Raw genomic sequence first — 24404 nt, 5'->3', positions numbered from 1 at the left:
CTGCTACTGCTGCTTCACAGCAAAAATCCCCACAAAAGCTGGGACTGGGCTCCACCGGCAGCGATTTGGGCCAGGAAGCTGCAGAGACCCTCCTGCCACCCCAGCCACCCCAGCTGCTGGCTTTGGGTCTCCCCAGAAAAGACACATGGTAGTGGTCCATCAGTCAGCTCCTGTGAGTCCCAGGGGTGTTCCATGCCCGGGGTCATCCCAAACCTTGAGTTTGTTCCTGGCCACTTGGATTAGATCTGAGGGAGCCACTGCTTGGGGCAGGGCGGGGTTTGGGGAACCCACAGCATGGGGACACACCATCCCTGTGGTGAGGTGGGCAGAGGGGCTGGGAAATGAGCCGTGGGGGGGACAGAGCTGCAGCTTTGGGACCCTGCTGTGCCCTCAGCACCGGGGATGGGGCATCCCCAGAGGAGTCTGCAGGTCCCCCAGCTCCGGGGCAGCCCAGCTCGTTCCACGGGATCACACACCCGGGGACCCGTGTGGGATATAGGGATGCCCTGGGACCTCGCCTGGGGGTTTGGGGAGCAGCGTCGCGGGGCGAGGGTGCAGGGGGTGGTGCCGGCAGCCCCCCGGCAGGTCCCCGAGGCCGGGGGCGGCCGTGGCATCCCTGCAATGCACTTGGCATCGGCTCGCCCGGCTGGCGCTCGCTGAGTCCATGTGATCGAGGGGCTGCTCTGCCCCGCCGGGTCCAGCCGCCGGCACGGCGAGCGAGCCAGAAGGACGAGCCAGCGGCCCCGGCGGAGCGGCCCCCGCACCCAGGAGGGTTCCCCGGCCCCGGCGGAGCGGCCCCAGCACCGAGGAGGGTCCCCCGGCCCCGGCTGGCTCCGCCGGGGCCCCCCTGCCGTGATGCCACTTGCGAAGAGGGACCCCGTGCCGCTGAACCCCGCCGAGCTGCCTGGCCCCGACGGCGACGGTCCCCGCCCGGGAGGGGACGGCCGGCGGTCCGCGGAGGAGGAGGAGGAGGGAAACCTCCCCGGGCTGCCCCGCGACGACCTCGCCAAGAGCATGTCGGGCTCCTCCGTGTCCTCCTACCACTCCGCGCTGTGCTCGGACGGCACGGAGACCTTCAAGGACTGCCTGGAGTATCTGGACGAGGAGGGGCCGCCCCCCCGGGCTGCCCCGGAGCGCTGGGCTCCGGCGGGGGCCCCCGGCGATCCCCCGCCCGGCCCCCTCGCCCGCCCGCAGCAGGCTCAGCTGTCCGGCCCGGCTAAGAATAGCCCAGCGCCGGGGCAGGGGGGCAGGATGGGTCCCCGCGGCGGGGACCGGCAGCCCGGGACGGCCGCGGCGGCGGGCGGGGAGCCGGCGGTGCCCCGGCAGCCCGGGGGGATGCTCGGCGGGGCGCCCAGCGACTCGGACGAGCTGGACGGCGAGGTGCAGGCGCTGACGGCCAGGGCTTTCCGCAGCCTCTCGGGGCTCCCCGGCGCCCGCCTCGACATGTGCAGCTCCCACACCTCGTCCAGCCTCTCCAACTCGCTGTCGGAGGACGGCGGGCGCCCGCGGCGGTGGCCGGCGGGCGCCGGGGAGCCCCGGGGCGCAGGGACGGCCCTCCACGGCAGGGTGGGCTGGCCCTTCCCCGCCGCCGTGGACGGGGAGCTGCTGGGGAAGGAGCAGTTCGAGTGCGTGGACGTGGAGCTGGAGAGCGGAGAGGCCAGGAAAGGCCACGGCAAGAAGAGGACGGTGCCCAAGCGCCAGATCCTGCTGAAGAGGAAGGAGAGGAAGGAGACGGGTTTTGGCCCCCGGGGGGACGGCCCGGCGCCCCAGCCCCAGCCCCCTGCCAGGAAGGAGCCCCCCAGCAAGGGCAGGGCCATCGGCGACGACTTCAGGCTCAACTACCAGCAGTTCATGAAGACGGCCTCCCTGGACGCCGGCACCGACAGGACCAGGGCGGCCTCGTGCCTCGTGAAAAACGTCCTGGCCAAGAAGATGCAGTACGAGCAACGCATCAAGATGGAGCAGAAGGGGCTGCGGGGCAGCTCCACCTCCTCGGGGCCGTCCTCCGCCGGCACCGACCTGCTGGGGGATGGTCTGGAGGGCAAGTCCAGCTCACTGTCGCGCTCAGACTGCAGCTTCTCGGCCGAGGACCTGCGGGGCGGCGGGATGCCCGTGTCCGTGGGGAACACCACCACCACCCATCCCACCAAGGGGGTGGTGCTGAGCGAGGCGACCAGGGAGACTGTCTGCAACCTGAGGAAGACCTTCAATGAGCTCAACCAGAGGATGAAGTATCAGGAGGTGCTGGAGGGCCGCTGGCTGCCCAGTGCCCGTGAGGAACAGACGTCGGAGAGGATTTGCTACCAGCGAGCGCGCGCCTTGTTCGAAGGCCAGCCCGGGGTGGGGAAGGTGCTGGATGTCGCCCCCAGATTTGGGAGAGCACCAAAGCCGTGGCCCAGCTTGAAGGAGCGAGCCATCGGCCCCATCCGCTCTCAAGCCCTCCCCTTCAAGGCCGACAGCTGGGCACTCCCCGCCACGCCACCGCGACGTCACTTCGCCCCCCGGGCACAGGAGATGAGGAAGCTGCCGCAGAGCCGGCCGGAGGAGAAGCCACCGGCAGCGCCCCGCCGGCCACCCAGCCCTGGCATCTCGGCACCACGGGGGTCCCCACCGGCCATCCCCCCCAAGCCAGAGGAGAAGGGGAAAGGGCGCGTCCCGCAGCCCCGAGACGTGCGCAAGCTGGTAAAGAGCAGCTACAGCCTCAGCTTCGGAACTGCCGGCGTATCCCGTGGCACTGCGGCACCGGCGAGGAGCGGGGACCCGCTCCCGGCCACCCCGCTGGTCATCCACTGCACCTCCGTGCGCCGCCGGGAGCCCGCGGCCGAGCCGGGCGGGGAGGAGGTGCCGGCAGCCGCCGGCCGAGAGCCGGCCCCAGTGTGTGCCGAGGGGCCCACAAAGCCCCCAGGCAGCCAGCCCTCGCCCACCCACAGCTCCCCCATCAACATCACGAGGGTCCAGGCCACGCGCAGGGAAGCGGCCACCGTGGAGGAGCCGCCGGTGTCCCCCCCGCGCCGGGAGCGCAGCGAGCTCAGGGTGCCACCGCGGGCGCCGGTGGCCGAGGGGGTGCCGCACGTGGAGACCCACCTGCACGTCCTGGTGGGTCGGCCGTCCCCGGTGGCCAGGGAGGGCTCCCCGGCCCAGAGCAGCGCCGTGCTGCGGACAGAGAAGACCGTTCTCCTCCCTCCGTCGCCACCCGGTCCCATGGAGGGAAAGGAGGGACGCAGCCTTGATGGCACTGGAGGGCTCCACATGGCCAAGGGGTGCGAGGTGACGGGGCAGTGGCTTGGCGGCAGCGACAGCGGGGACCCCCGGGCAGGACCCCCGGCCGGCGGCAGCCCCCACCCCCGGCCTGCGGAACCGGCCGGGAGGAGCCTGGCGGAGCCACGAGCCGGCGAGCACAGGCAGGAGCCGCTGGGCAGCCGGAGGGTGTCGGTGGGCAACGGTGGCTCTGCTGGTGGCACCGGCCCCTCTGCCCCTCTCCGAGCCGGGGAGAGAGGTGAAGGTGCCCCCGGGCAGCTGCCAGAGTGGAGGGAGCCCTGGGAGCTCTCACCGCAGTGGTTGGGAGCCACAGAGCCACACCCGCCTGACAACTCCAACTACTTGGCAATGCCCGAGAGAGCCTCCAAATCCTCACCAATGCCAAAGCTGCCCTCAGTCCCCTACCCAGGCACTGCATCCTTTGGGACCCCCTTGGTCCCCAGCCCAGCCAGCTCATCTTTTGGGACCCCCTTGGTTCCCAACCCAGGCAGTGCATCATTTGGGACCCCCTTAGTCCCCAGCCCAGCCAACATATCCCTTGGGACCCCCTTGGTTCCCAACCCAGCCAACACATCTTTTGGGACCCCCTTGGTTCCCAACCCAGCCAACACATCCTTTGGGACCCCCTTGGTTCCCAACCCAGCCAACACATCCTTTGGGACCCCCTTGGTTCCCAACCCAGCCAACACATCTTTTGGGACCCCTACAGTCCCCAGCCTGTCCAGTGAATCCTTTGGGACCTCCATGGTCACCAATGTGACTAACTCATCTTTTGGCTACCCATCTGCCTCCAGCCTGGCCAGCACATCATTTGGGACTCCCTTGGTCTCCAACCACAACAAGTCTTTTGGGACCCCTTTGGTTCCCAACCTGTGCAGCACATCCTTTGGGAACCCCTTGGTCTCCAATCCAACCAGTGTATCCATTGGGTCCCCCTTGTTCCCCAAACCATCCAAAGCATCTTTTGGGTCTCCCTTGGTCCCCAATCCATGCAGCATATCTTTTGGGTCCCCACTGGTCCACAATACACCCAATGTATCATTCGGGAACCCCTTGGTGCCTAATCCATCCAATGCATCCTTTGGGAACCCCTTAGTGCCCAATCCATCCAGTGCATCCTTTGGGAACCCCTTGGTGCCCAATCCATCCAGTGCATCCTTTGGGAACCCCTTGGTGCCCAATCCATCCAGTGCATCCTTTGGGAACCCCTTGGTGCCCAATCCATCCAGTGCATCCTTTGGGGTCTCCAACCCCACCAGCTCATCCTTTGGATCCCCCTTGATCACCAACCCAGTCCCAGCTTCCCTTGGGCATCCATCAGTCTCCAGCATGTCCAGCTCTTTCTTTGGATCCCCTCTGGTCCCCAACCCAGCCAGTGCTCCGCTGGGACCGGGGCTGTATCCCCTGGCTGGTGGGGAAGCGCCCTGGAGCAAACCCAGCCCTGAGCCCCCCCTGCCCCGGCCCCCCGAGGGCCCAGCCGCTGCGGAGCCCCCAGCCCAGCCCCACCTGGAGGACGGTTCCCACTTCCTAAGGAGGACTGACATTGCCTCACCGAGTGGCAGGAGCAGGCAGAGCCCCCCCAAGCCCCTGGCCGCCCCCCTGCCCCCCCAGCGGAGGATGCTGGTCGATCCCAGCAGTGGGAAGTGCTACTACGTGGAGCCCCCGCGGCAGCCCCAGATGAAAACACTCTACGACCCCGAGACCGGGCAGTACCTGGAGGTGCTCGTCCCACCAGTGGCATCTCACACCGGGCTCTACCAGGCACCTTTCAACCCCCTGGTCATGTCCCCGGGGGTCTATGGCCCATCCTACACACCCTACGGTGGCTTCCCGGGGCTCCCGGCACCGCCCCAACCCTCCGCCCCCTCCCCGCCACACCCCGACCTGCCGGCTGCCGACATCCCCGGCTCGGCCGGGACCCCCAGCTCTGCTCCCAAGGGCGAGGGGGTTTCTGCTACCGGGGGTCCCGACTGTGGGTACCTGGAGAGCCTGTACTACATCCCCACGGGGATGCGGGCCAGCCCCAGCCCCGCCCAGCCCCCTGCCCGCACCAGCCCCGAGAAGGGACCTCAGCTCCGGATGTGACAGGAGGGACCCGCCCGGAATGTCCCTTCCCGTGGCTGGGCTTTAGTCCCACAGTCAGCATCACCCCTGGCACGGGAGGGCCCCTGCCCACGGCTGAGTAGGCACCGGCTGGACCTCGCTGGCTCCTCACGGAAACAGGGAGAAAAAGGGTATTTTCCAGCATGAGCACCTGACAGCTCTGGGGGGGACATGGAGTCATGGACCCCTGCCGGCAAAGGGACAAGATGCCAGGCCCGTCCTCTGGTCCCATCCCAAGAGTGACCCGGGCTGGTCGGCACAGGGGGGTAATGGCCCTCCCAGCCACGATGGCAGCACAGACACCCTAAAATAGTAATAAAAATGCTGATACAGTGTTAAACCTGCTTAGTCATCCTGTGCTTGTAAGGTCTGTAAGGGCGGGAGTGAGAAGCTGAGGCACTCAGGACCTGCAGTCCCTCTGTCTGTCTTGGAGTGTCCACCAGATGAATCCCAACCCCTGGGAGCAGGAGGGGACTCTGCAGTCATCAGCGAGCCCTGATCCCCAGCCCTGAACCCCAAACCCCAGCCATAAGCCCCAAATTCCAACTCTCAACTTCTCCACACCATCCCGGGAAGGATTTGGGTGGAGGAGGAGGGATGAGCTGTTACAGGACTGAACGACACCACAAACCTCCCTGAGAGAGGGCGCTGGGGGAGGGGAGGGAACACCCACGCACACACTCCCCTTCCTGCCCCGGGCCGGATGCAGGTGCGTTGGCCCCGGGGAGTTTAAAGCCACCCCGCAGCTCCCCCGGCGCTGTGAGCAGCAGGGCAGGATGGGGCCGGCTGGGAGATGCAGGATGGGGCCGGCGCTGGCGGCGTGGCTGGCCCTGAGCCTGCTGGGGGGGACGGGGGCCGAGGAGATGTGTGGGGACCCCCCCGCCGCCCGGTCCCACTCCGTCTCCGCGCCCCAGCTCAGCCCCGAGGAGCAGCTCTCGCCCCACATGCCCGAGTCCCTGCGCTGTGACGCCTGCAGAGCCATCGCCTTCCAGGTGGGGATGGGGGAGATGGACCCCCAGGACTGCGAGTGAGAACCCTTACAGGGCTGCTTCAGCCTGGGGAGACGCTGCTGGCTCCCCTGGGCACCCCTTTGATGCATATCCCCGCATTGGCACCCCAAAGGGCCTTTGGGGCTCCTCGTGGACCCACCAAACCCTGCAGAAGTGCTGCGGGTGCCAGGGCCGCAAGGAAGGGGGTGCAGATCCCACTCCTGCTTGGGAGCAGAGTCATGGAGAGGCTGCCACCCTCACTACCCAGATTCTGCTCTTTTTCACCCCAGATTGAGGAGCAGCTGAGCAGAGCAGAGGGGAAGGTGGGCAGGAAGGTACTGAAGGAGTCTGACTACATGGAGGTGCTGGAGAGGAGCTGCTCACAGGGCTGGGAGAGGTGAGTGGCATGTCCCTGGAAATGGGGTTGACCCCAGGGATGGAGTTTGTCCAGGGATTAAAGTGTCACCAGGGACAGGTGTGTCCCCAAGGATAGAGGTCTTCCTAGGGATCAGAGTCCCCAGTGACAAGGTTGCCCCAGGGACCAGGGTATCCCCAGGGATCAGAGTCCCCAGTGATAAGGTTGCCCCAGGGACCAGGGTATCCCCAGGGATCAGAGTCCCCAGTGATAAGGTTGCCCCAGGGACCAGGGTATCCCCAGGAATCAGGTTGTCCCCAGGAACAAGAGTGTTCCCAGGGATTAGGGTGTCCCCCAGCATGGGGATGTCCCAGGCATAGATAGACATGTCCACAAGGATAGGGGTATCCCTAGGAATCAGGGTGTCACCAAGGATGGGGGTGTCCTCAGGGATGGGGGTTCCCCAGGGATCAGAGTGTCCACAAGGATGGGGGTGCCCCAGGGACCAGGGTGTCCCCAGTGATAGGGGTGTCCCCAGTGATAGGGGTGTCCCCAGAGATTGGGGTGCCCCAGGGATCAGGGTATCCCCCTGGATCAAGGTGTCCCCAGGGATAGGGGTGTTCCCAGGGACCTTTTTTTCTCCCGCTCCCCCTCTCCCCGCAGTTATGGGGTGCAGGAGCTGGACGGGCAGAAGCGCCTGGCGGGGCCGGGGCTGCCCAGTCGGGAGCCCGTGAGCGTGATGGTGTCGGGGGGACCGTGGCCGGGCAGGTAAGTGCGAGTTTGGCAACGCAGGGGGGTCCGGGCACTGTCCCCCCAGCGGGGCGGGGGATGCAGCCGTGACCACCCCGGCTCCTCGCAGGCTCTCCAAGATGTGCCACGGCTACGTGGGCGAGCAGGGGGAGGCGCAGATCTACGAGAGCCACCGGCGGGGCCCGGCGGCGCTGCGGGAGCTGCTGTGCCACGGGGCCAAGGGGCCCTGCGGCGGCGGCAAGGCCGGGGCGCCCGCCCCCCCCAAGGCGCTGCAGAACGAGCTGTAGCCCCGGCGCGGTTAATGCTTAATGCCCCGGCGACCTTCGGAGCCGACTTCGTCCCCGGCAGGAGCCGACACGTGCTGGGCGGTGGGAGCCCTCCCGGTGTCGCCTGTCGCCGCTGTCACCGCTGGCCCTCGACGCGCAGCCCGGGGAGATGCGGCAGCAGCCGCCGTCCCGCCCGGCCGGACCCTCGGCGAGCCGGGAATTACTCTGTAACCCACCGGCTCTAATGTTTCACCGCGCGGTGCTCCCGGCGGGCGCAGCCCTAATTAAAGCAGTTAATGGCTGACCCGTCCCGGGGCTGCGCTCCCTGGTTTCACAACCCGCAGCCAATGGCCGCCCTCCCTCCCGCCGCCCCTGCCACGGCCACCGCCCGGGAGGTGACTAAAGTCCTTCCCACGGCCATAAAACCCCCGAGCGGTGACATCGCCGCTGGGGACGCGTCGCCGGAGGATGGAGACCCGCTCGGGGGACCTGGCTAAGCCCCAGGTGAACACAGCCTCCATCCCTGTCCCCATCCCCATCCCTTGGTCACATCCCGGGGCGGCGGGGAGGGAGGGGTGACCGGGGGTATTGACTCCAGCGATGGCCAGCGCAGGGTCAGGATTCCCTGCTGGGGCTGGCAAAGGGCGGGATGAGCCTGGGAACTGCAGGGAATCCTGGGACCAATGGGACATGCAGAGATGCTGCGGCTGGGACTGGTTTGTGCCAGCTTTCCCAGCACCTACAGGGTGGTCTAGACACCCTAGGGCCAGCGGGAACCCCTCTCCACACTTTCCAGGGACAAACCATCACAGAGGGACCAGTGGGTTTTGGAGCCTAGACTCCTTTTGAGGGTCAGAGGTGGTGCCGGGTGGGACTGAGCAGACACACAGGCTGAGCCATGGCCTGGTGTCCCCCCACATCCCCTGGTGTCCCCCCACATCCCCAGCCCCATTCCCATGGGACACCCAGGTCCACACTGACCCAGCCCCCACCTCATCCTCACTGCCAGAATGGGAACTTGGCTCCTGCTCCTGCTGGCTCCCCACAGACCCCCAGGAAGGAGCCGCCTGCGGCAGGCAGGGTGAGTACTGGGGCACCCTGCGGGCAGCACAGCACCCCAAATCCATCTGTAACACACCGTGGGATGCAGACCAGCCAGCCAGGACCCCTCACCATCCCTGAGGGCACAGGGGCTCCCACAGGGCAGCCTGTGCCACCTATGGGGACAGTGTGGGTGCCACTCCCTGCCCCCAGTCGCCAGGGTGAGCCAGGGCTGAGCTGTGCCCCCACACAGCAGGACCCGAGGGTGGGCACCAGGCCCCCCCCGCCAGAGGTGGACATGCTCTACAAGATTGAGGACGTGCCCCCCTGGTACCTCTGCATCCTGCTTGGCTTCCAGGTACAGCCTGGAAAGGGGGGAGCCCCACTGGCAGATCCCAAGCCCCTGCTCCCTGTGCCATGGGGCACCCCATGGCCCCCCCAACCCTGCTGAGCCCCCCTCGCCCCCCAGCACTACCTGACCTGCTTCAGTGGCACCGTCGCCATCCCGTTCCTGCTGGCCGAGAGCATGTGCGTGGGCAAGGACCAGCTCACCGTCAGCTACCTCATTGGCACCATCTTCACCTGTGTGGGCATCACCACCCTCATCCAGACCACCGTGGGCATCAGGTAGAGCCGTGGCCCCGGTGGGACACCCTGCCCACCCCCGGGTCCTGCCCACCCCCGGGCCGCAGGCACAGGATCCCCTCTCCTCCCCCCAGGCTGCCCCTCTTCCAGGCGAGCGCGCTGGCCTTCCTCATCCCTGCCAAGTCCATCCTGGCCCTGGAGAAGTGGCGATGCCCTCCTGAAGGTGAGGGTAGAGGGGGTGCGGGGGGGTGTCCAGCTGCTCCCTGCCCCCCCGGGACCACCTCACCCCCCTCCACCCCCAGAGCAGATCTATGGCAACTGGTCACTGCCGCTCAACACCTCCCACATCTGGCAGCCCCGCATGCGAGAGGTACATTCCGCCACCACTGCTGGGGAACCCCAAAACCCCTGGCAGGCCGCTGACCCCCCTCCCTCCACCTCTCCATGCCCTGCAGATCCAGGGGGCCATCATGGTGTCCAGCCTGGTGGAGGTGGTCATCGGGCTGCTGGGGCTCCCCGGGGCGCTGCTCAGCTACATCGGGCCGCTGACCGTCACCCCCACCGTGTCCCTCATCGGACTGTCCGTGTTCCAGGCGGCCGGCGAGCGCGCCGGCTCCCACTGGGGCATCGCTGTGATGTACGGCACAGGGACAGGGGGGACGGAGGGTAGGGTTGTCCAACACGCAGCCAGGAGGACGCCAGGGGCACGAAGGACCCTGTGCTTTTCTTCCCCCAGGACCATCCTGCTGATCGTGCTGTTTGCCCAGTACCTGCGGCAGGTTGCCATCTGCCTGCCCGGCTACCGCCGGGGCCGCGGCTTCGTCCTGTTTCGCTTCCAGATCTTCAAGATGTTCCCGGTAGGGACTGGCTGGGAGCATCCTGGAGTGCCCCCCAAATCCCTCCTTTTCCAGGCATGGGTTTGTAAGCATTGCAGATGCTTCCCTGGTCTCTGCCCTGCAGATCATCCTGGCCATCATGGTGGTGTGGCTGTTCTGTTACGTGCTGACCCGCACCGGTGTCTTCCCCAGCGAGCCCGAGGAATATGGGTACAAGGCCAGGACGGACGCCCGGGGGGAGATCCTGTCCGTGGCCCCCTGGTTCCGGGTTCCCTACCCCTGTGAGTGCCTGGCAGCCCCAGGGGGCTGGGCCTCCTGATACCCCTTCGCCCTGGGGGATGTGGGGAGCCGGTGCAGCATCACCGGGGCTGGGGAACACCCGTGGGGGGCCCCAAAGTGGTGAGCACCAGGGGGGCCTGAGGTGGCCCCCAACCCTGACCTCCTGCTCTGACCCCGGGCAGGCCAGTGGGGTTTGCCCACAGTGACCTCGGCGGCCGTGCTGGGCATGTTCAGTGCCACGCTGGCAGGCATCATCGAGTCCATCGGGGACTACTACTCCTGTGCCAGGTTGGCAGGGGCCCCCCCGCCCCCCGTGCATGCCATTAACAGGTACAGCCAGCTGTTTCCCCTCCACGGTACCCCGCTTACACCGTGGCATCCCTGGAGACCGGTCAGGGACGCCGCAGGAGAGTGGGATGGGGACCAGCCCGACCGCGTTGTTCCTCAGGGGCATTTTCACCGAGGGCATCTCCTGCATCATCGCGGGGCTGCTGGGAACCGGCAACGGCTCCACCTCCTCCAGCCCCAACATCGGCGTCCTGGGCATGACCAAGGTACCGGGGCCGGGGAGGGGTCCCGGCTCGGCCTGGGGGCGCGGGCACCGTCACCGCCTGCCGCTGTCTCTGTGCAGGTGGGGAGCAGGAGGGTGATCCAGTACGGGGCCGGGATCATGCTCCTGTTGGGGACGGTCGGCAAGTTCACGGCGCTCTTCGCCTCCCTACCCGACCCCGTCCTCGGCGGGATGTTCTGCACCTTATTCGGTAACTGCGGCGCAGCCGCCCCCAAACCCGGAGCGCTGCTCTCAGCAGCCCTGGGCCATGTCCCCGCAGATTTTGGGGCTGGTGAGCCCAAGGGATGCAGGGCAGTTTTGGGTGGGACCGTGACCGCCTCCTTGCACCCCTGCTGGGGCAGCCCCTCCCTGTGCCCGGCTCCCGCGGGCACCTCCGCCTGCATCGCCGCGTCTCTGCCGGCAGGAATGATCACGGCCGTCGGCCTCTCCAACCTGCAGTTCGTCGACATGAATTCCTCCCGAAACCTCTTCGTGCTGGGCTTTGCCATGTTTTTCGGGCTCACGCTGCCAAACTACCTGGATTCTAACCCCGGGGCCATTAACACAGGTACCCTCAGTCACAAAAGCCATAATTTGGGATATTTAGGGAGAGAGGAGGGGGGACTTCCCGGGTGGTCTCCCACCCCAGGGAAGCACTGATTAATAAGCTCATGACACCACAGCCCGGCTCCATCCCTCGCTCTCACAGGTGTCCCCGAGCTGGACCAGATCCTGACGGTGCTGCTCACCACGGAGATGTTCGTCGGGGGGACCATCGCCTTCGTCCTGGACAACACCATCCCGGGTAACTGCAACACACGGGGCCGGGGCAGGGGGGGGAGCAGGAAGGGCTGGGAGCAGATTCGTGTCGGTTTGGAGCTGTCAGAGGGCCTGGCAGGGCGAGGGGGTGACACTGGGCATCGCGGCTGCCGCAGGGACGCAGGAGGAGCGAGGGCTGGTGCAGTGGAAGGCGGGAGCGCACTCGGACAGCACGGCCAGCGCCAGCCTCCGGAGCTACGACTTCCCGTTCGGGATGGGCGCGGTGCGCAGGGTGCGGTGGCTCCGGCGGGTGCCCGTGTGCCCGGTGTTCACGGGGTTCAGGGCCCGGGCCCGCGGCGGCGGCGCGGCCGCGGATGGGCAGGACGGCGCGGACGGGGTGTCGGTGTGCACCAAGGTCTGAGCGAGGGCAGGGCTCCTGCCCGGCGCTGGAGAGGCCCAGCCGAGCTCCCAGAGAGGCTCTTGGGGTCCATCAGCACCCGCCAAGGCCAAAGCCAAGGCTCCTGGTGCTTGGCTCGGACACAGGGATAGGGAAACGCAACGCTGCTCCTGGGGGACACCCCGAGCTCCGGGGGCACCAGCCTGGGAACTGCCACCCCCGTGCCTTGCTCCACCCCAACCTTCAACCGGCTGAGGCTCATCCAGTGCTTGCTGAAGCCTGTCCTCCACCACTGGAGCCGGCCAGAGCCCCGGGGCCACCAACTCCCACCTAGGGCTGTGGATTTCTACACTGTGCCCTCAGCCCTGGCAGGGTGACCCAGCACTGGTGCAGGCTCTGTGTGGGGCAGTGTCCAGACCAGCCTTAGGAAGCCTAATTTAAGATTATACATTAAAAGTAATAAAATATTCAAGCACACAAGCCCTACCAGTGTCACTGCTGCCTCCTGCACCATTCCCTCAACCCTTCTGCGCTGCATCAGCACCTTTCTGTACTCCCTGCCAGGCTGCCCGACATGGAGACACGCTGGATTTCATCCAGGTGGGCTCTGCCTTGACCCGGTGCAGCGGGAGAGGCAGCTCAGCACAAGCCCTTGGCAAACCCCTCGTGTGTGGGGAGCTCTGGAGAGGTGGCTTCATCCTGGCTGTGCCGGTGACACTGCCTGGTGCTGGCAGTGGGTCCCCAGCTGCAGGCACAGAGGTGGCTGATCAGGCCTGTTCCAGCTTCTTGTCCCCACAGCCCACTCCTGGGGCTGGAGCAGGAGTGAGAAGAAGCCCGGATGTGGTACAAGTGCTGCTCAGCAGCAACCTCAGCACCAGGTGCCACCGACCTCTGCTCCAGTCACATCCCAAACCCAGGGACAGGACAGCTGCAGCTCCATCCCAGCTCCATCCCTCTCCAATAAACATCCCGGAGTTGGCTGGGATATGGGAGGGTGATAAAACCAATGCCAGGAGAGCAGCCCATGGCCAGGCAGCTGCTCCACACGCTGGCTCCTGGCTGCTGCACTCACCCCAAGGTGACCATGGACAGGCCGAGGCTCACAGACAAGTTGCAACCACGCAGGGCTGGTGAAACTCTCCCACTCCTGATAAAAATCGGCTGTGGAACAGTGGTGTGTTATTTCCTGCCTTTCTGTGTTTAGGTGCTCGAGTCTAAACCATCTCCAGCGGAAATGCCGGGGTAGTTGCTGGCTCTGGGAAGGCCGGCTCTCCGGTAGGGAAGGCAGAGCCCAGGATAACTGCAGCAACATTTCACAGAGCAACAGTAAAAATGGGTTCATGTGCCTGAATTCCCCCACGAGGGAGGGGTTCTCCCTCCTGGAGTACAAATGATGTGGTTCTGCTGCAGGACAACACCTGTGGGAAGGCTCTGCCTCCCCCTCCAGCCCTGCAGAGCTCCAGCTCCTGAGGTGTTCCCGTTTGGTTTAATCGGAGCTTAAACCCGAAAGACATCAACAGCAAGGCTGGGGCTGTGCTGTGCAGGGCCAGGGTTGGACTCTGTGATCCTTGTGGGTCCAGCTTAGGATATTCCAGGATTCATGGACAGTTAGGAAGCAGGAATGGACGGGACTGTTGCAGCCACCACACGATTCCACAGTTCCAGAGTTCCCACAGCTCATGCCAAGCACCAGGAGCAGCTTTATTGGAGCCATGAGCTGCTCCCAGGGCTGCCAGTGGGGCTGAGCCGGGATCAGTCATGGGGAGAACGAAGGGGGAGCACAGGGAGCATGAGGAGAGAGAAATTCCTATGCCTGGAAGTGTCCATGGCCAGGCTGGATGGGGCTTGGAGCAACCTGGTCTAGTGGAAGGTATCCCTGCCCATGGCAGGGAGTGAAAATGAATCTTTAAGGTCCCTTTCAACCCAAACAGTTCTGTGATTCCATGAAAAGATCAGAGTCCAGCTTCATCTGGGATCCTGGGCCATCAGGTTCCACAGCCTTCCAGGCACCACATCCAGTGCCAGCCCTCTCTGCAGGCGCTGCCAAGCGAGTTCCCGTGCGAGATGCCCATTCACGAGACAGCCACCACATCAGTTCTACTATTATTTATTTTTTTAAATATTTTTGAAAAAATATAATTTTTTTACAATATTTTCAACTTAAACACTATTCACACTGAACACGTATGGCAGCTTAACCTACCCAAATATGAAGTTTAAGAAGCCAAAACTGTTCTAGCTTTATTAAAAGAGGAAAAAAAAAACCAACCAAAAAACCAAAAAAAAACCCCAAAAAAGTCGTTGTGCTGTAGACTATTGTGTAGTGATGATTATAAACAAAGCAAGGGAAAAGCACCACTCAAATCACTAATGCTGGGGGTTGCCTGGTTAAATCCAGCTATGGAAAGTCGGATGCTGAGGGTTACATAGGCAGTGCTATGTACGGCACCGGGGGCTTGGAAGAAACTGTGATGAAAACTCACATTCCTTGAACATCACGGGGAAGTGGAACGTTTCTAATGCGGGAACACACTGCAAAGTACAGGGAATTTCTTCCTCCCAATCACTTGGCTGTTAGTTCAGTAGCTGAGATCTACGACTCTGTACAGGTCTGTAAGATTTGGGTTAAAGCTCACGATTTGGGTTAAAGCTCGAGCTGCTTCCCAGGAGCATGTTTTTTAAGGGGAAAATCAACATTAGTAACAACACTGATACCTCAAAGGAACATTAGCTAATTTGCATAACAATCAGATCTCCTCACTTTCATTTGGAAGTTAAGGCATTATCAGGTGCAAGCTAGCACCAGTTAACACATCTTTAGGTAAAAACAGACCATTCACCGCAAATTCCAAGTCCTGTTTAAAAAGTCAGAGTCTGCAGAAGGTTTTATTAACGTGGTACTTTGTCTCAACTTGACTGGTGCTTCTTACCTCACTGCCTCCTTTGCACAGAGCCAGGCCCGATTATGTTTCCATTAAACTTTTGACAGATTTACTTAATAACAGTCTCAGCACTTTTATTGAGCATGCAAGACTAACAAAACTTTGGCAATGCATAAGTGTAACACAGTGACAAGAAGAGAGAGCTTTTACAATTAAATCTTCTAATACTGGCTTCACAGTGTGGAAATTGTGCTACATCCACCAAAAGAGGGCCCAGTCTACTCAAATGTTTAAGTACTTCACCCCAGGAACAAACTCCTTTGCGTTTGGATTCAGATTACTCTTGACCTGAGGAAGGGAAAAACAGACATCGAGCTCAATCATTATTTTCATCTTCCATTTTCAAGCTGAAGACAAATCAGAGGCAGAGAGCATCAGGAACAGTCAGTACATTTAGAGGAACAGTCAGGCATACATTTATCAGCAGTCTATAATGCCAAGAAAAGTCCACTCCCATGTGCTACTCCCCGAATTATCCATTCTTCCTCAGCTCCACCTGAAGTTTCAGCCAGAGGAGGGCTCAGGGAATAAGCAGCAAACCACAGGCATGCACCCAACACAGCACCTTCCCCTCATGCTGAAATAGCCTTTTCTCAAGCTGAGCTGTTAAAACGTGCCATGAGGTTTTTTAATTTTGCTTATTTAAGTAAGAGGTGACTTGTTCCAGGAACTTCAGCCACTTCTGGGAATTTAATGTGTATGAACAGTGTATTGATTTTTTACATGTCTGTGCCTGTGACTACCCTGTCCTCCCCCTTGGCAAGCTGCTGCTGCTGCCCAGTGTCCTGCAGTTAGAGGTGGGCACCAGCACCTTCAAAATGAGCTCTTCATTACAAAGAAATTGAGGATTACGCTTTTCTGTTCTTAATTGAGTCTGAAACTGCTGCCTGCAGTTGTTTTAACTTGGAAAAGTCAGGGCCCACACCTGAATCCCACAGCAATTTTGTGACAGTGTGGGTTTTGTACTCTGTATCGGGAACTTCGTATTCTGTGAGGGAAAATAAGTACACGTTGCCTTTTCCTCTGAGTTAAGCTCTGGACAGAAGTCAGACAGCAAAAAGAGGGAAATATCACAGTTTGGCTGCTTTCCCCTTCCTTAGAATTTTTACAGTTCTCCCAGTCCCAAGCAGACCCTGGGCCAGGGCTCAGTGAGAGGTGCCCAGTGACCCTCTCACAGTGTGCTTTCATAACACCCCCCCACACACACCCAGAGCCTCTTGAACTTGTGCCATGGACTGGGAAAGGCTCCACGTGGGCATGAAAAAACACCAAATAGGTCAGGTCCCACGAGGACACATCCCCTACCCACCCACGCCACCCCACAGCCAGGCACCTTTAACAGGCTCAGCCCTCCTGTGAAGAACTCTCTCTTGCCCTTAGCAGCAGTAAAACTCAGCCTTGAACAAACACTCAAGTTTTAGAAACAGGAGAAACTGAATTTACCACCAGATCCTCCAGCGATGAGCTGTCACTGATAACAAGGTCATTGAACTGGTCCTGGATTTGATCCATTGTTTGTGGGAGATCACGGGCTGGAATAAACCACTCGTGCTCCTCCTCCTCTTCCAGCATCTCCTGGAAACAGCGCTCGATAAATTCTTCTTCCCACAACTCCTCTTCGATCTGTCCAAGAGAAGGATCTGCTTCAGCAACAAACATTACTGACAGCTTGGGGGGTTTTTATTCCCAGGTGTGTGCCCCCAGCTGACCTTCTTCCCAGCTATCCAGCAGGACCCCAGCCTAGCACTATGCCCAGGTGGCAGGAAGGCCATCAGCTGGCATTAACAGTGTAGGAAAGTGCTTTGTCCCAGGAACTTGGGAAAAGGGAATGGCATGAGAACAACCCCAGTCCCAGATGTTTTGTTTGCAGCTGACTATGAACTCAAGGAGAAGGAAAATGTTGGTTCCAAGCAAAAATTTCAGTTGTACCAACTAGTCTGGACTGAACTTGCTGCAAGTATGGGGAAGGGAACTGTGCCAACACACACAGTCAGGCACACTCCCCAGGAAAGTGTCCTGTGGGACTCCTGGGGGGAAAACAACCACTGCCTGTCTCTTGGAACAAGCAGCATCTCCTTGGCTGTGTGTTCACCCACTGTGGTTCTCCTTGGGAACTCCCCTGATTTCAGCAGCTGTCAGGAATGCAGCCCTGCTGTCCTGAAAGCAGGACAAACCAAGCCATGCAGAACTGACCAGTGCAGAGATTAAAGCAAAGTTTTGTTTGGTTGTTCAGTAAACAAGCTTTGGAGGGAGTTCATCCCACAAGTTTTCCATGTCCTGCATCACAGTGCTTAGCACTGGAAAGCAGGGAAATAGAAGCTGGTGTGAATGACTTCCCAGACATAAGGGAGTGGAAAAATGATTCAGGACAGATTTAGAATTCACCCAGTGGAAGCTCAAACAAGTTTTCCTATTTGTCCTTCACTCTGAAATCAAACACCTCCTTGAACTTCCTGGAGCAGAAATTCGGCTACACAAACACCAAACTGAAAATGTTAATGCCAGAATTCAGGATTCCTGTGAAATCTGTGTCCCTGTCCTTGGGGTAAACACACCCACGAGCTCACCTGGTGCTCTGGGGAAGAGGGACTCATTACCACATGCTCCCAGCCACTGCCCAGGCACTCCAAACCCCGCCTGGAATGCTGACTCAGTGCTTCCCCAAAGCAGCACTCCGGTCTGGACGGCACCTCCCATCCATCCCAGTGGGATGGCACTGCCTCTGTCCTGCACACCGTGGGCACGCAGCCACAGGCTCGTGTTACAGTAGGGCTTGCCCAGCTCCTGGGGTTTGGTTACAGCCTGTACCCTTACAGGTGCCTCAATGGCAGCTCCTGGAGTACTAAATAACATTTAATTCCCCAAATGTCTGGAAATTAGCACTGCCTGTTGGTGTTTTCCAGCCCAAGTTTAACTTGCTCAGGCTCCCAGAGGCTGTGCCTGCAGCAGGTGGTGACCAGGCTGCCACTGGTGTTTGCCTGCCTGAGATGTCCCTTCTCCTGTCACGCTCCCATCTTTCCTCTGCTCTGACAACAGAGTCTGCGCCTGAAAAATCAGCTCCAGAGAACTACACACCCCATTTGTCAACTACAGCACAGTTCCCAGGGGCAAAAAGCCACCAAACAGGAAACAATGCACAAGAGGATGGAGTTTTTGGGAGCACACCTGACTTTAGATGAGCTCAGTGCCCCTCTGCAGAGAGCTGCTGCCATGTCTGATGTTGGCAGCTCAGCCACAGCTGCTGGAGCACGGACACGGAGTGCACAGAGCATGGTGGGAATGGGAAAGGGGCATGGAATGAGCCTCCATGGGAGAGGGAATGGTGGCCTGACGCCAGGTAGCAGAGGAAGGGAAGGCTTCCTCCCCACCCCATGGAGAAGGCCAGCTCAAAGGCACTTGGGTACTAAACAGTGGGCAGGACTGTCACCCAACAGCTCTGTCCTCCCACTCCCTGTGGAACAGCAGTGCTGCTCCCTAGGCAGCTGTGCACCTGGAATTTCCAGCTCAGGACTATCACAGCCAGCATGCCCACACACATCCAGCTCCCGGCCCAGCCCTTCCCAACCGCCACACACATCTGTCAACACTTTTTTTCCCCCTCCCTCCTGGAGGAGTACGGAATTAATGGATGCATCAGAACACGCTGTACCTCCTGTATTTTCCACCGAGACTACAGAAAATCAGTATTTATTGCCAGAGAAAGGGAGGCTTGTCTGTTCCCCAGGATGACTCTCAGGGCTGATCTAAACCCTCCTCCCCCAAGGACTGCCAATCTCATAACCCAGCTGCCAACCCCTGGCACTGCCCCTTCAGCCAGGCAGTGACCAGGCAGGTGACAGGCCATGGAAGAGGGGGGGACTTGCCTGCCTGTTGAACTCCTCCTCGTTCTCCATCCACATGTACTCGGCGAAGGGGTTGTCGTCCTCGTGGGAGTGCCCGTTGATGATCACGTCCTCGCTGATGATACTGGGGCTGGTGCTGCTGCGACTTGGGTCCTTCATGGCTGCGACCTCGATCCCAAACCTGCAACTGAGGGGCACAGCAAGTCAGCACGGGCACACTCCTCGGCCCCTGCACCAGCCCAGCAAGGCTGCACCTGCATTTGGAGGCTCCAGGCAGCTTCTCCCCCACTGCAGCAGAGCTCTGATATCATAAGTATCACTGACACCATTCCCATTGTGTGCACAGTCCACTGACAAATTAATTTCCCAAATTAAACCTCACTAAAGGCAATGAAAAGTGACAGGAAAAAACAGGAAGCGCACAGACTTGGCAGTAAGAAAGTGTTTAAGGCAACATTCCAAATGAGAATTTGTTTTCCAAAGCACTTTTGAGTGTTGTGTGTGATGGCACAAGCCAAGTTTCACTGCTGGGAAACCTCACGAGGAAAGAAGCAACCAGGCACTGACCCCGTGCAGGGCCAAGTTCTCAGAGCTGCTTTGGGAGACAAAGGCCACTGCCTGGGCAGCTCAGGTGAAGACAACTTCAGGAGGCACTGCAAGAGAGTTCCTGCCCCTCCTCTCACTTTCCACCATGGACTGAGCCTGGAGATCCCTCAGCATGCCCTGGATATGTGATAGGCCTGAGCTCCAGGAACAAAGGTACAGTTGGCAAGCGAGGTCTGTTCCACCTAGTGAGGGTCCAAAGCAGGATAAATCCTAAATTTAGCCTGAATCCCTGTCCCAGGAATGGCTTGAGCCGCTCCACCAGGCCATGAGCTGGAGCTCATCACCCTGGGCTCAGAGCCCCAGGGCTGCTCACACAAATCCTGGTGTGTTCTGAGGTGAGTGAGACAACACTGCTGCCCTTCCTGTACCTGCTCTAGTACAGAGATCAATGCTGCAAAAGTTGAGTATTTTTTGGATACTGATCCTGGTAGTATTAATTCTTTTAAAAACAGTATACAAAGTGAGGCAAGGAGTTCAAAAAAACCACCCAAATTTCAACGTTTTTCTTGTGCTGAAATTCACAATGAAACGCTGCAGCGGAGAGGGAAAATATTTTTATTTTATTTTCAAAACATCATTTTAGCTCCTTGTCTGCATATCAAAGAGTGACTAATTCAGAGAAGGGGGTGTCAAATTACAGCCTCTCTTTTAATTACAGTTCAAGGGCTTATCATGTAACACCTCACATTTTCTCTCTGGATTCCACTGGGTCCTGTTATCTAGGGAATTAATGCAAGTTTTGGGTCAAAATTCTTGATAATACCAGGTCAAAAACCTGCCACATCCAAAGGACCCATTAAGGAAAGCACGAAGGAGGAGGAATCTGCCTGGATTCCTGCTCTATTCTAGGTTTTTAAATCAAAGGCAACCCCCAGCATGGGAAGACACTGCAGCTCCCTGGGAAGTGCCACAAATGGGAGCAGATCCCTGGTATTCCGGCAAGGGAAAACAGGTTCTTTTTGATGTTCTTTCAAAACAAACTTGCTAAGGATTATTGGCAGCGTTTAACATAAACCAGGAAAGGACAGTGCATTTAACATCCCAATTCAAGCCTGAAATTGCTTTAAGCCACTTCAGCTGTTCCCAGGCCAACACATGGGATGGAGTGCAGGAAATAGAGCCTAAAAAGCTTAGTTTCTTTTTTTTTGTTGTAGTTGTTTTTACTGGCAGGCGTTTCCACCTTTCCCTTTGTGCAGCTCATCTGATATTCCTATTCCCCTGAAGGAAAGTGCCTCAGCAGTGTGAGGAACTCAGGCAGCTCCTGCACAAAGGTGACTGCACCCAGACAAGTCAGAAAGGTAAAAATAATTAAAAAAACCCAAAACCCCAAACCAGCAAACCAACCCTACTTGTTTCTGTAAAAGCTTGGAAGGTTCATTTGTTGAATCATGGGCTGCTTTTCCCATTCCTGAAGCATTCCTACAGAACACAAGCTACAGCTTTGGGAGGGAGGGCAGTGAAGTCCAGCTTGGACCAAACCAGGACAATGGGGATGAGGAGGTTCCAGCAGCACCTCAGGCCCAGCCTGAATATCTGATTTTTTTCTCATGAACCCCCAAGCCCACTCATGTTTTTCCCCACAGGAAAACATTCCAACCCAACACTTATCCTGCAGGAACAGTGAGGAATCCCCAGGTCAGTCCTTCACAACACTGCTAATTTCAATTTCTGCAGCTCCCAATAAAACAAATAAATCTTCCCATTTCTACATTTTAAGACACAAACCAGCTGTTTTCTGTGATCACATGTGAGGACAAGATCAGTCCTGTTTCCCTGGTGCTGGATACAACATTTCAGTCAGGAGCTGCAGGGAATTCGGAGGGGGAAGAGCCAAATGCCACTTCAATCTTGCAAAAAGTCCCAATCTAGGCAGGCTGCTGCAGAAAACAAACCCAGTGCCAGGCTACACTGCTGGGAACAAAAATAACACCTTTTCCATCTGCGAGTAGGTGGGAAGCAGAGGAGCTCAAAGCTCCTCACACTGGAAGAGGAAATGTAACACTGGTAGTGCTGAGGAATAGAAAACAGGGAGGATTCTGCCACAGGGACACCCTGGGAGGTTCTGACCCAAATTACTCCAGGATTTTGGTGGGGAGTGGGAGTGAGGCAAGAAAAACACTCCAAGTGCAGAAGGAAAGACATGAAAAAAAAAAAAGATTTTTATCTTAGGAATTAAATGAGAAATAAGGAATCCTGTAACAACAGGGCTTTCAGTGAACTCTGTTTCCTGTATGGAGGGTGCAGCTCGTTGCTCCGCAACATCCCTAATTTACTGGTTTCCCTGAATTCTGCCGCAGTTACAGCCACGAAGAGCCCCGGCCCGACCATCATTAAAATTCAGGCCTTTGTGACTGAAGATTCTGCATTTACAACCCAGTCACGAAAGAAGATTATCCACCGCCCACTCCGGAGGTGAGGTCAGGCCTAAACCCGCACAGCGCCCCGGGCCTCACCCGCGAGGGGAAAAACTGAGGAAAAGCTGGAGTTAAAAAATTAAGATATTTGTTTCAAGCACCCCAGAGCAACATGTGAGGGGTAAAGTGGCCGCTGAAGATTAAAGAAAGGTGTTTTAGAGCTCTGCGAGTCGTTTATCAGGCGGTGATTCCTCCCGGAACCAGCAGCGCGGCCGAGCTCCCCCTTATCAGTTTAGATTAGCGCAGTTATCGACGTAGCTCATTAAACCCGTCTAATAGGCGCATTTCTTAATCATTTCACGCGGGGCGCGGGTTTATATCTGATATAAAGGCCTCCGAGCGCTGCGCTGAGTTTTACGGCCCAGCGAGGCGGTGTCTGTGGGAGTAGCGTGTGTCAGACCCCCCCTCACGGTGCCGCTGTCTTGGTCCGGGGCCGCCCCCGCTTTGTTGCGGCCCGACGGCCCCCGTAGGCCCCGGATGGCGCCGCAGACAATACCGAGGGGCGGCCCCGCCGCGGGGGGTGGAGGCCGCGGCCCGGCGGCGGCACCGCCTCAGGGGAGGGGGCGGCACCCTCCGCCCCCCCCAGTCAGCCGGGGCCGCGCCCCGGCGCTCACCTGCGGTGTCAGAGGAGCCGCCGGCGCTCCGCCGTGTCCCGCCCGGCCGCACCGGCCCCACCGGCCCCGCTCGGCTCCGCGCTCGGCCCGGCCCGGCCCGCTCCGCCACACACCGCGGCACGCGCGTCACTTCCGCCAACGCCGGCGCGCGCACGCCACGCCCCCACCCCTCCCCGGCGCGCGCCCGGCCTGGCCCTCGGAGGTGTGGGGTGGGAATGGGGAGGGGCGGCGCGAGGCATGCCGGGACGCGTAGTCTTTTTCGCGCCTACCTGGCGCGAGGTGTACCGGGAGTTGTAGTCCCGCGCGCGGCACCTAGCGGCCATTTCGCGCGGCGCACGCTGGGCACGCCGGGAACAGCAGTCCGGCGGGGCGGCCGCCATCTTGTGGCGCCGGCAGTTGGGGGGTGTTCCACAACATCCCTCGGTGCTCAGAGAGCGGTCCCCACACACTCCCAGTGATTCTAAAGGGGGTCCCCAGCACCGCCGGTGCTCACTGAAGGATCCCCGAACCCCCTCCGGTGCTCAAGGAAGGGTTCCCGAACACCCCTCGTGCCCATAAAAGGGGGTTCCCAAACCCCTCCCAGTTTCTGGGACCCACGTTGCGTGCCCAGGCTTCAACCCCATTTACCAAATGTGCTGAAAAAGCAATTTTTAGTCTCTCCTTTCCTCAGGACAAGGTGGGGATGACTCTCGTGCCTCACCCTGCCCTCGGTGCTCTGCGAGCCCAGGTCGCTTCCAGGCTGGGCTTCACAACCTCCCTGAGGCACAGAAACCACATACCAAGGGAGTCAAAGGCCCTTTGAGCCACCGAAATTACTAAGGAATAAAATCTGGAGTCACTAACCCCCTCAGGACACCTGCCCCACCTGTAACATAGGAAACGTGTGGCACAAAAACATCTCGAGGTGCAACTGCAAAGCCCCAAAGTGTGTGTTAGTGACAGGAATCAGTGGACAGGCACCAGAGTCCCTGGAATTTGTTAGTGGTTAAGGGGTTACCAGACGTGAGCAGCTTTTTAGGCTCAGCCCTAGTCAGTGAGCTCAGCCAAACTCTTAGAAAGGCTCCTCTGCCATCAAACCCACCCCTTTAGGCTGCCTGGGAATCAGGACGGGGCTATCCGAGGATAACAGTCTCATTAGCATTCCTCTGCTCAGCCCTTTACTTCCTTCACCCTAAATTTTAGTAAGGGACAACTAACCCTACAGGATTTTCTGGGGAGCGATTCTCCCTTGAATAATGTGTTTATACTGATTTTATTGGTCACCAGCTTGTTCCCAGGGCCTGTCACACATTTACTGCAAAAATACCCCTGCAAGGATCATCATTAAAAAGATCAGTACTATGGTCTTCCTACTCTCACAACTTCCAGCTCTACAAATCCAGCAGGATGTGATTTTTCTCATCTCTAATAGAGGATTTTTTTTTCTACTCATTTCCACAGCACAGAGCACCCTCCAGGGTTACTCCTGCTGGAATTCACGTATGGAAGCTGGCAGGTAAATTGCAGAGCCCAACACAGTGCAGATACAGTCATTTCAAATAATAAGCAGCCCATAGCACCAATATGCGTGTCTGGCATCTGTCCTCAAAATCAAGTTCTTCTGAAACCTTCTCCTCAGGAATTAGGGTAAGGGATGTTTTCTCTCTGACCTCTGTGTGGAGACAGAAGACACTTTGCAGAAGCAAAGTGGATTTGACTTATTTTTCTGATGTATAAAAACATCCTGGTGCAAAGGTACAAGTGAGATTTACACAGAAGGGACCAGGGCTTTGAAGTACCTGCTTTAGGTAGTAAGAACTGCTGCTACCAGAGCCTGGG

The 24404-nt window shown here is 59.4% G+C and overlaps 3 protein-coding genes across 5 annotated transcripts; 2 read left to right on the top strand and 1 right to left on the bottom strand.

Annotated features, from left to right (window-relative positions):
• Positions 1 to 6161: 6161 nt before the first annotated feature.
• Positions 6162 to 7822, top strand: MZB1 (marginal zone B and B1 cell specific protein). Its single transcript, XM_032702917.1, has 4 exons — positions 6162 to 6353; positions 6641 to 6747; positions 7369 to 7473; positions 7565 to 7822. Exons 1-4 carry the CDS (start codon positions 6162 to 6164, stop codon positions 7740 to 7742), a joined length of 582 nt encoding a protein of 193 aa, XP_032558808.1. The 3' UTR covers positions 7743 to 7822.
• Positions 7823 to 7912: 90 nt separating this feature from the next.
• SLC23A1 (solute carrier family 23 member 1) lies at positions 7913 to 12648 on the top strand. The gene is given in 16 exon segments (XM_032703305.1): positions 7913 to 8151; positions 8153 to 8225; positions 8731 to 8802; positions 9016 to 9120; positions 9232 to 9389; positions 9482 to 9570; positions 9650 to 9717; positions 9803 to 9984; positions 10084 to 10204; positions 10308 to 10464; positions 10645 to 10792; positions 10911 to 11016; positions 11094 to 11223; positions 11437 to 11580; positions 11722 to 11817; positions 11948 to 12648. Coding segments are annotated over 16 exon segments (2028 nt in total). The 5' UTR covers positions 7913 to 8017; the 3' UTR covers positions 12193 to 12648.
• Positions 12649 to 14259: 1611 nt separating this feature from the next.
• Positions 14260 to 22712, bottom strand: PAIP2 (poly(A) binding protein interacting protein 2). 3 transcript variants are annotated; one of them, XM_032703150.1, is made up of 4 exons: positions 22700 to 22712; positions 18974 to 19133; positions 16554 to 16733; positions 14260 to 15398 (listed from the first exon to the last, which is right to left on the bottom strand). In XM_032703150.1, exons 2-4 carry the CDS (start codon positions 19109 to 19111, stop codon positions 15333 to 15335), a joined length of 384 nt encoding a protein of 127 aa, XP_032559041.1. In that variant the 5' UTR covers positions 19112 to 19133; positions 22700 to 22712; the 3' UTR covers positions 14260 to 15332. The 3 variants fall into 3 exon arrangements, with proteins under 3 accessions (XP_032559041.1, XP_032559039.1, XP_032559038.1); XM_032703148.1 differs by having other exon boundaries at positions 22587 to 22702; XM_032703147.1 differs by lacking the exon at positions 22700 to 22712 and adding an exon at positions 22587 to 22691 and having other exon boundaries at positions 18974 to 19139.
• Positions 22713 to 24404: the final 1692 nt, after the last annotated feature.

This window comes from Chiroxiphia lanceolata, chromosome 15 (assembly GCF_009829145.1).
Source record: "Chiroxiphia lanceolata isolate bChiLan1 chromosome 15, bChiLan1.pri, whole genome shotgun sequence".
Taxonomy (NCBI): domain Eukaryota; kingdom Metazoa; phylum Chordata; class Aves; order Passeriformes; family Pipridae; genus Chiroxiphia; species Chiroxiphia lanceolata.
Note: the sequence above shows the minus strand (reverse complement) of the source record. Positions and strands in the feature narration are given on the sequence as shown.

What these genes read in the sequence shown, in the direction of transcription:
- PAIP2 (XM_032703150.1), bottom strand. Translation starts at nt 19,111, where the DNA reads ATGAAGGACCCAAGTCGCAGCAGCACCAGCCCCAGTATCATCAGCGAG. An exon ending in AGGAGGAGTTCAACAGGCAG is followed by an intron (nt 16,734 to 18,973) that starts GCAAGTCCCCCC and finishes TCTCTTGGACAG; the next exon opens with ATCGAAGAGGAGTTGTGGGA. An exon ending in CATCGCTGGAGGATCTGGTG is followed by an intron (nt 15,399 to 16,553) that starts GTAAATTCAGTT and finishes TCCCTTCCTCAG; the next exon opens with GTCAAGAGTAATCTGAATCC.
- MZB1 (XM_032702917.1), top strand. Translation starts at nt 6,162, where the DNA reads ATGGGGCCGGCGCTGGCGGCGTGGCTGGCCCTGAGCCTGCTGGGGGGG. An exon ending in TGCTCACAGGGCTGGGAGAG is followed by an intron (nt 6,748 to 7,368) that starts GTGAGTGGCATG and finishes CTCTCCCCGCAG; the next exon opens with TTATGGGGTGCAGGAGCTGG. An exon ending in GGGGGACCGTGGCCGGGCAG is followed by an intron (nt 7,474 to 7,564) that starts GTAAGTGCGAGT and finishes GGCTCCTCGCAG; the next exon opens with GCTCTCCAAGATGTGCCACG.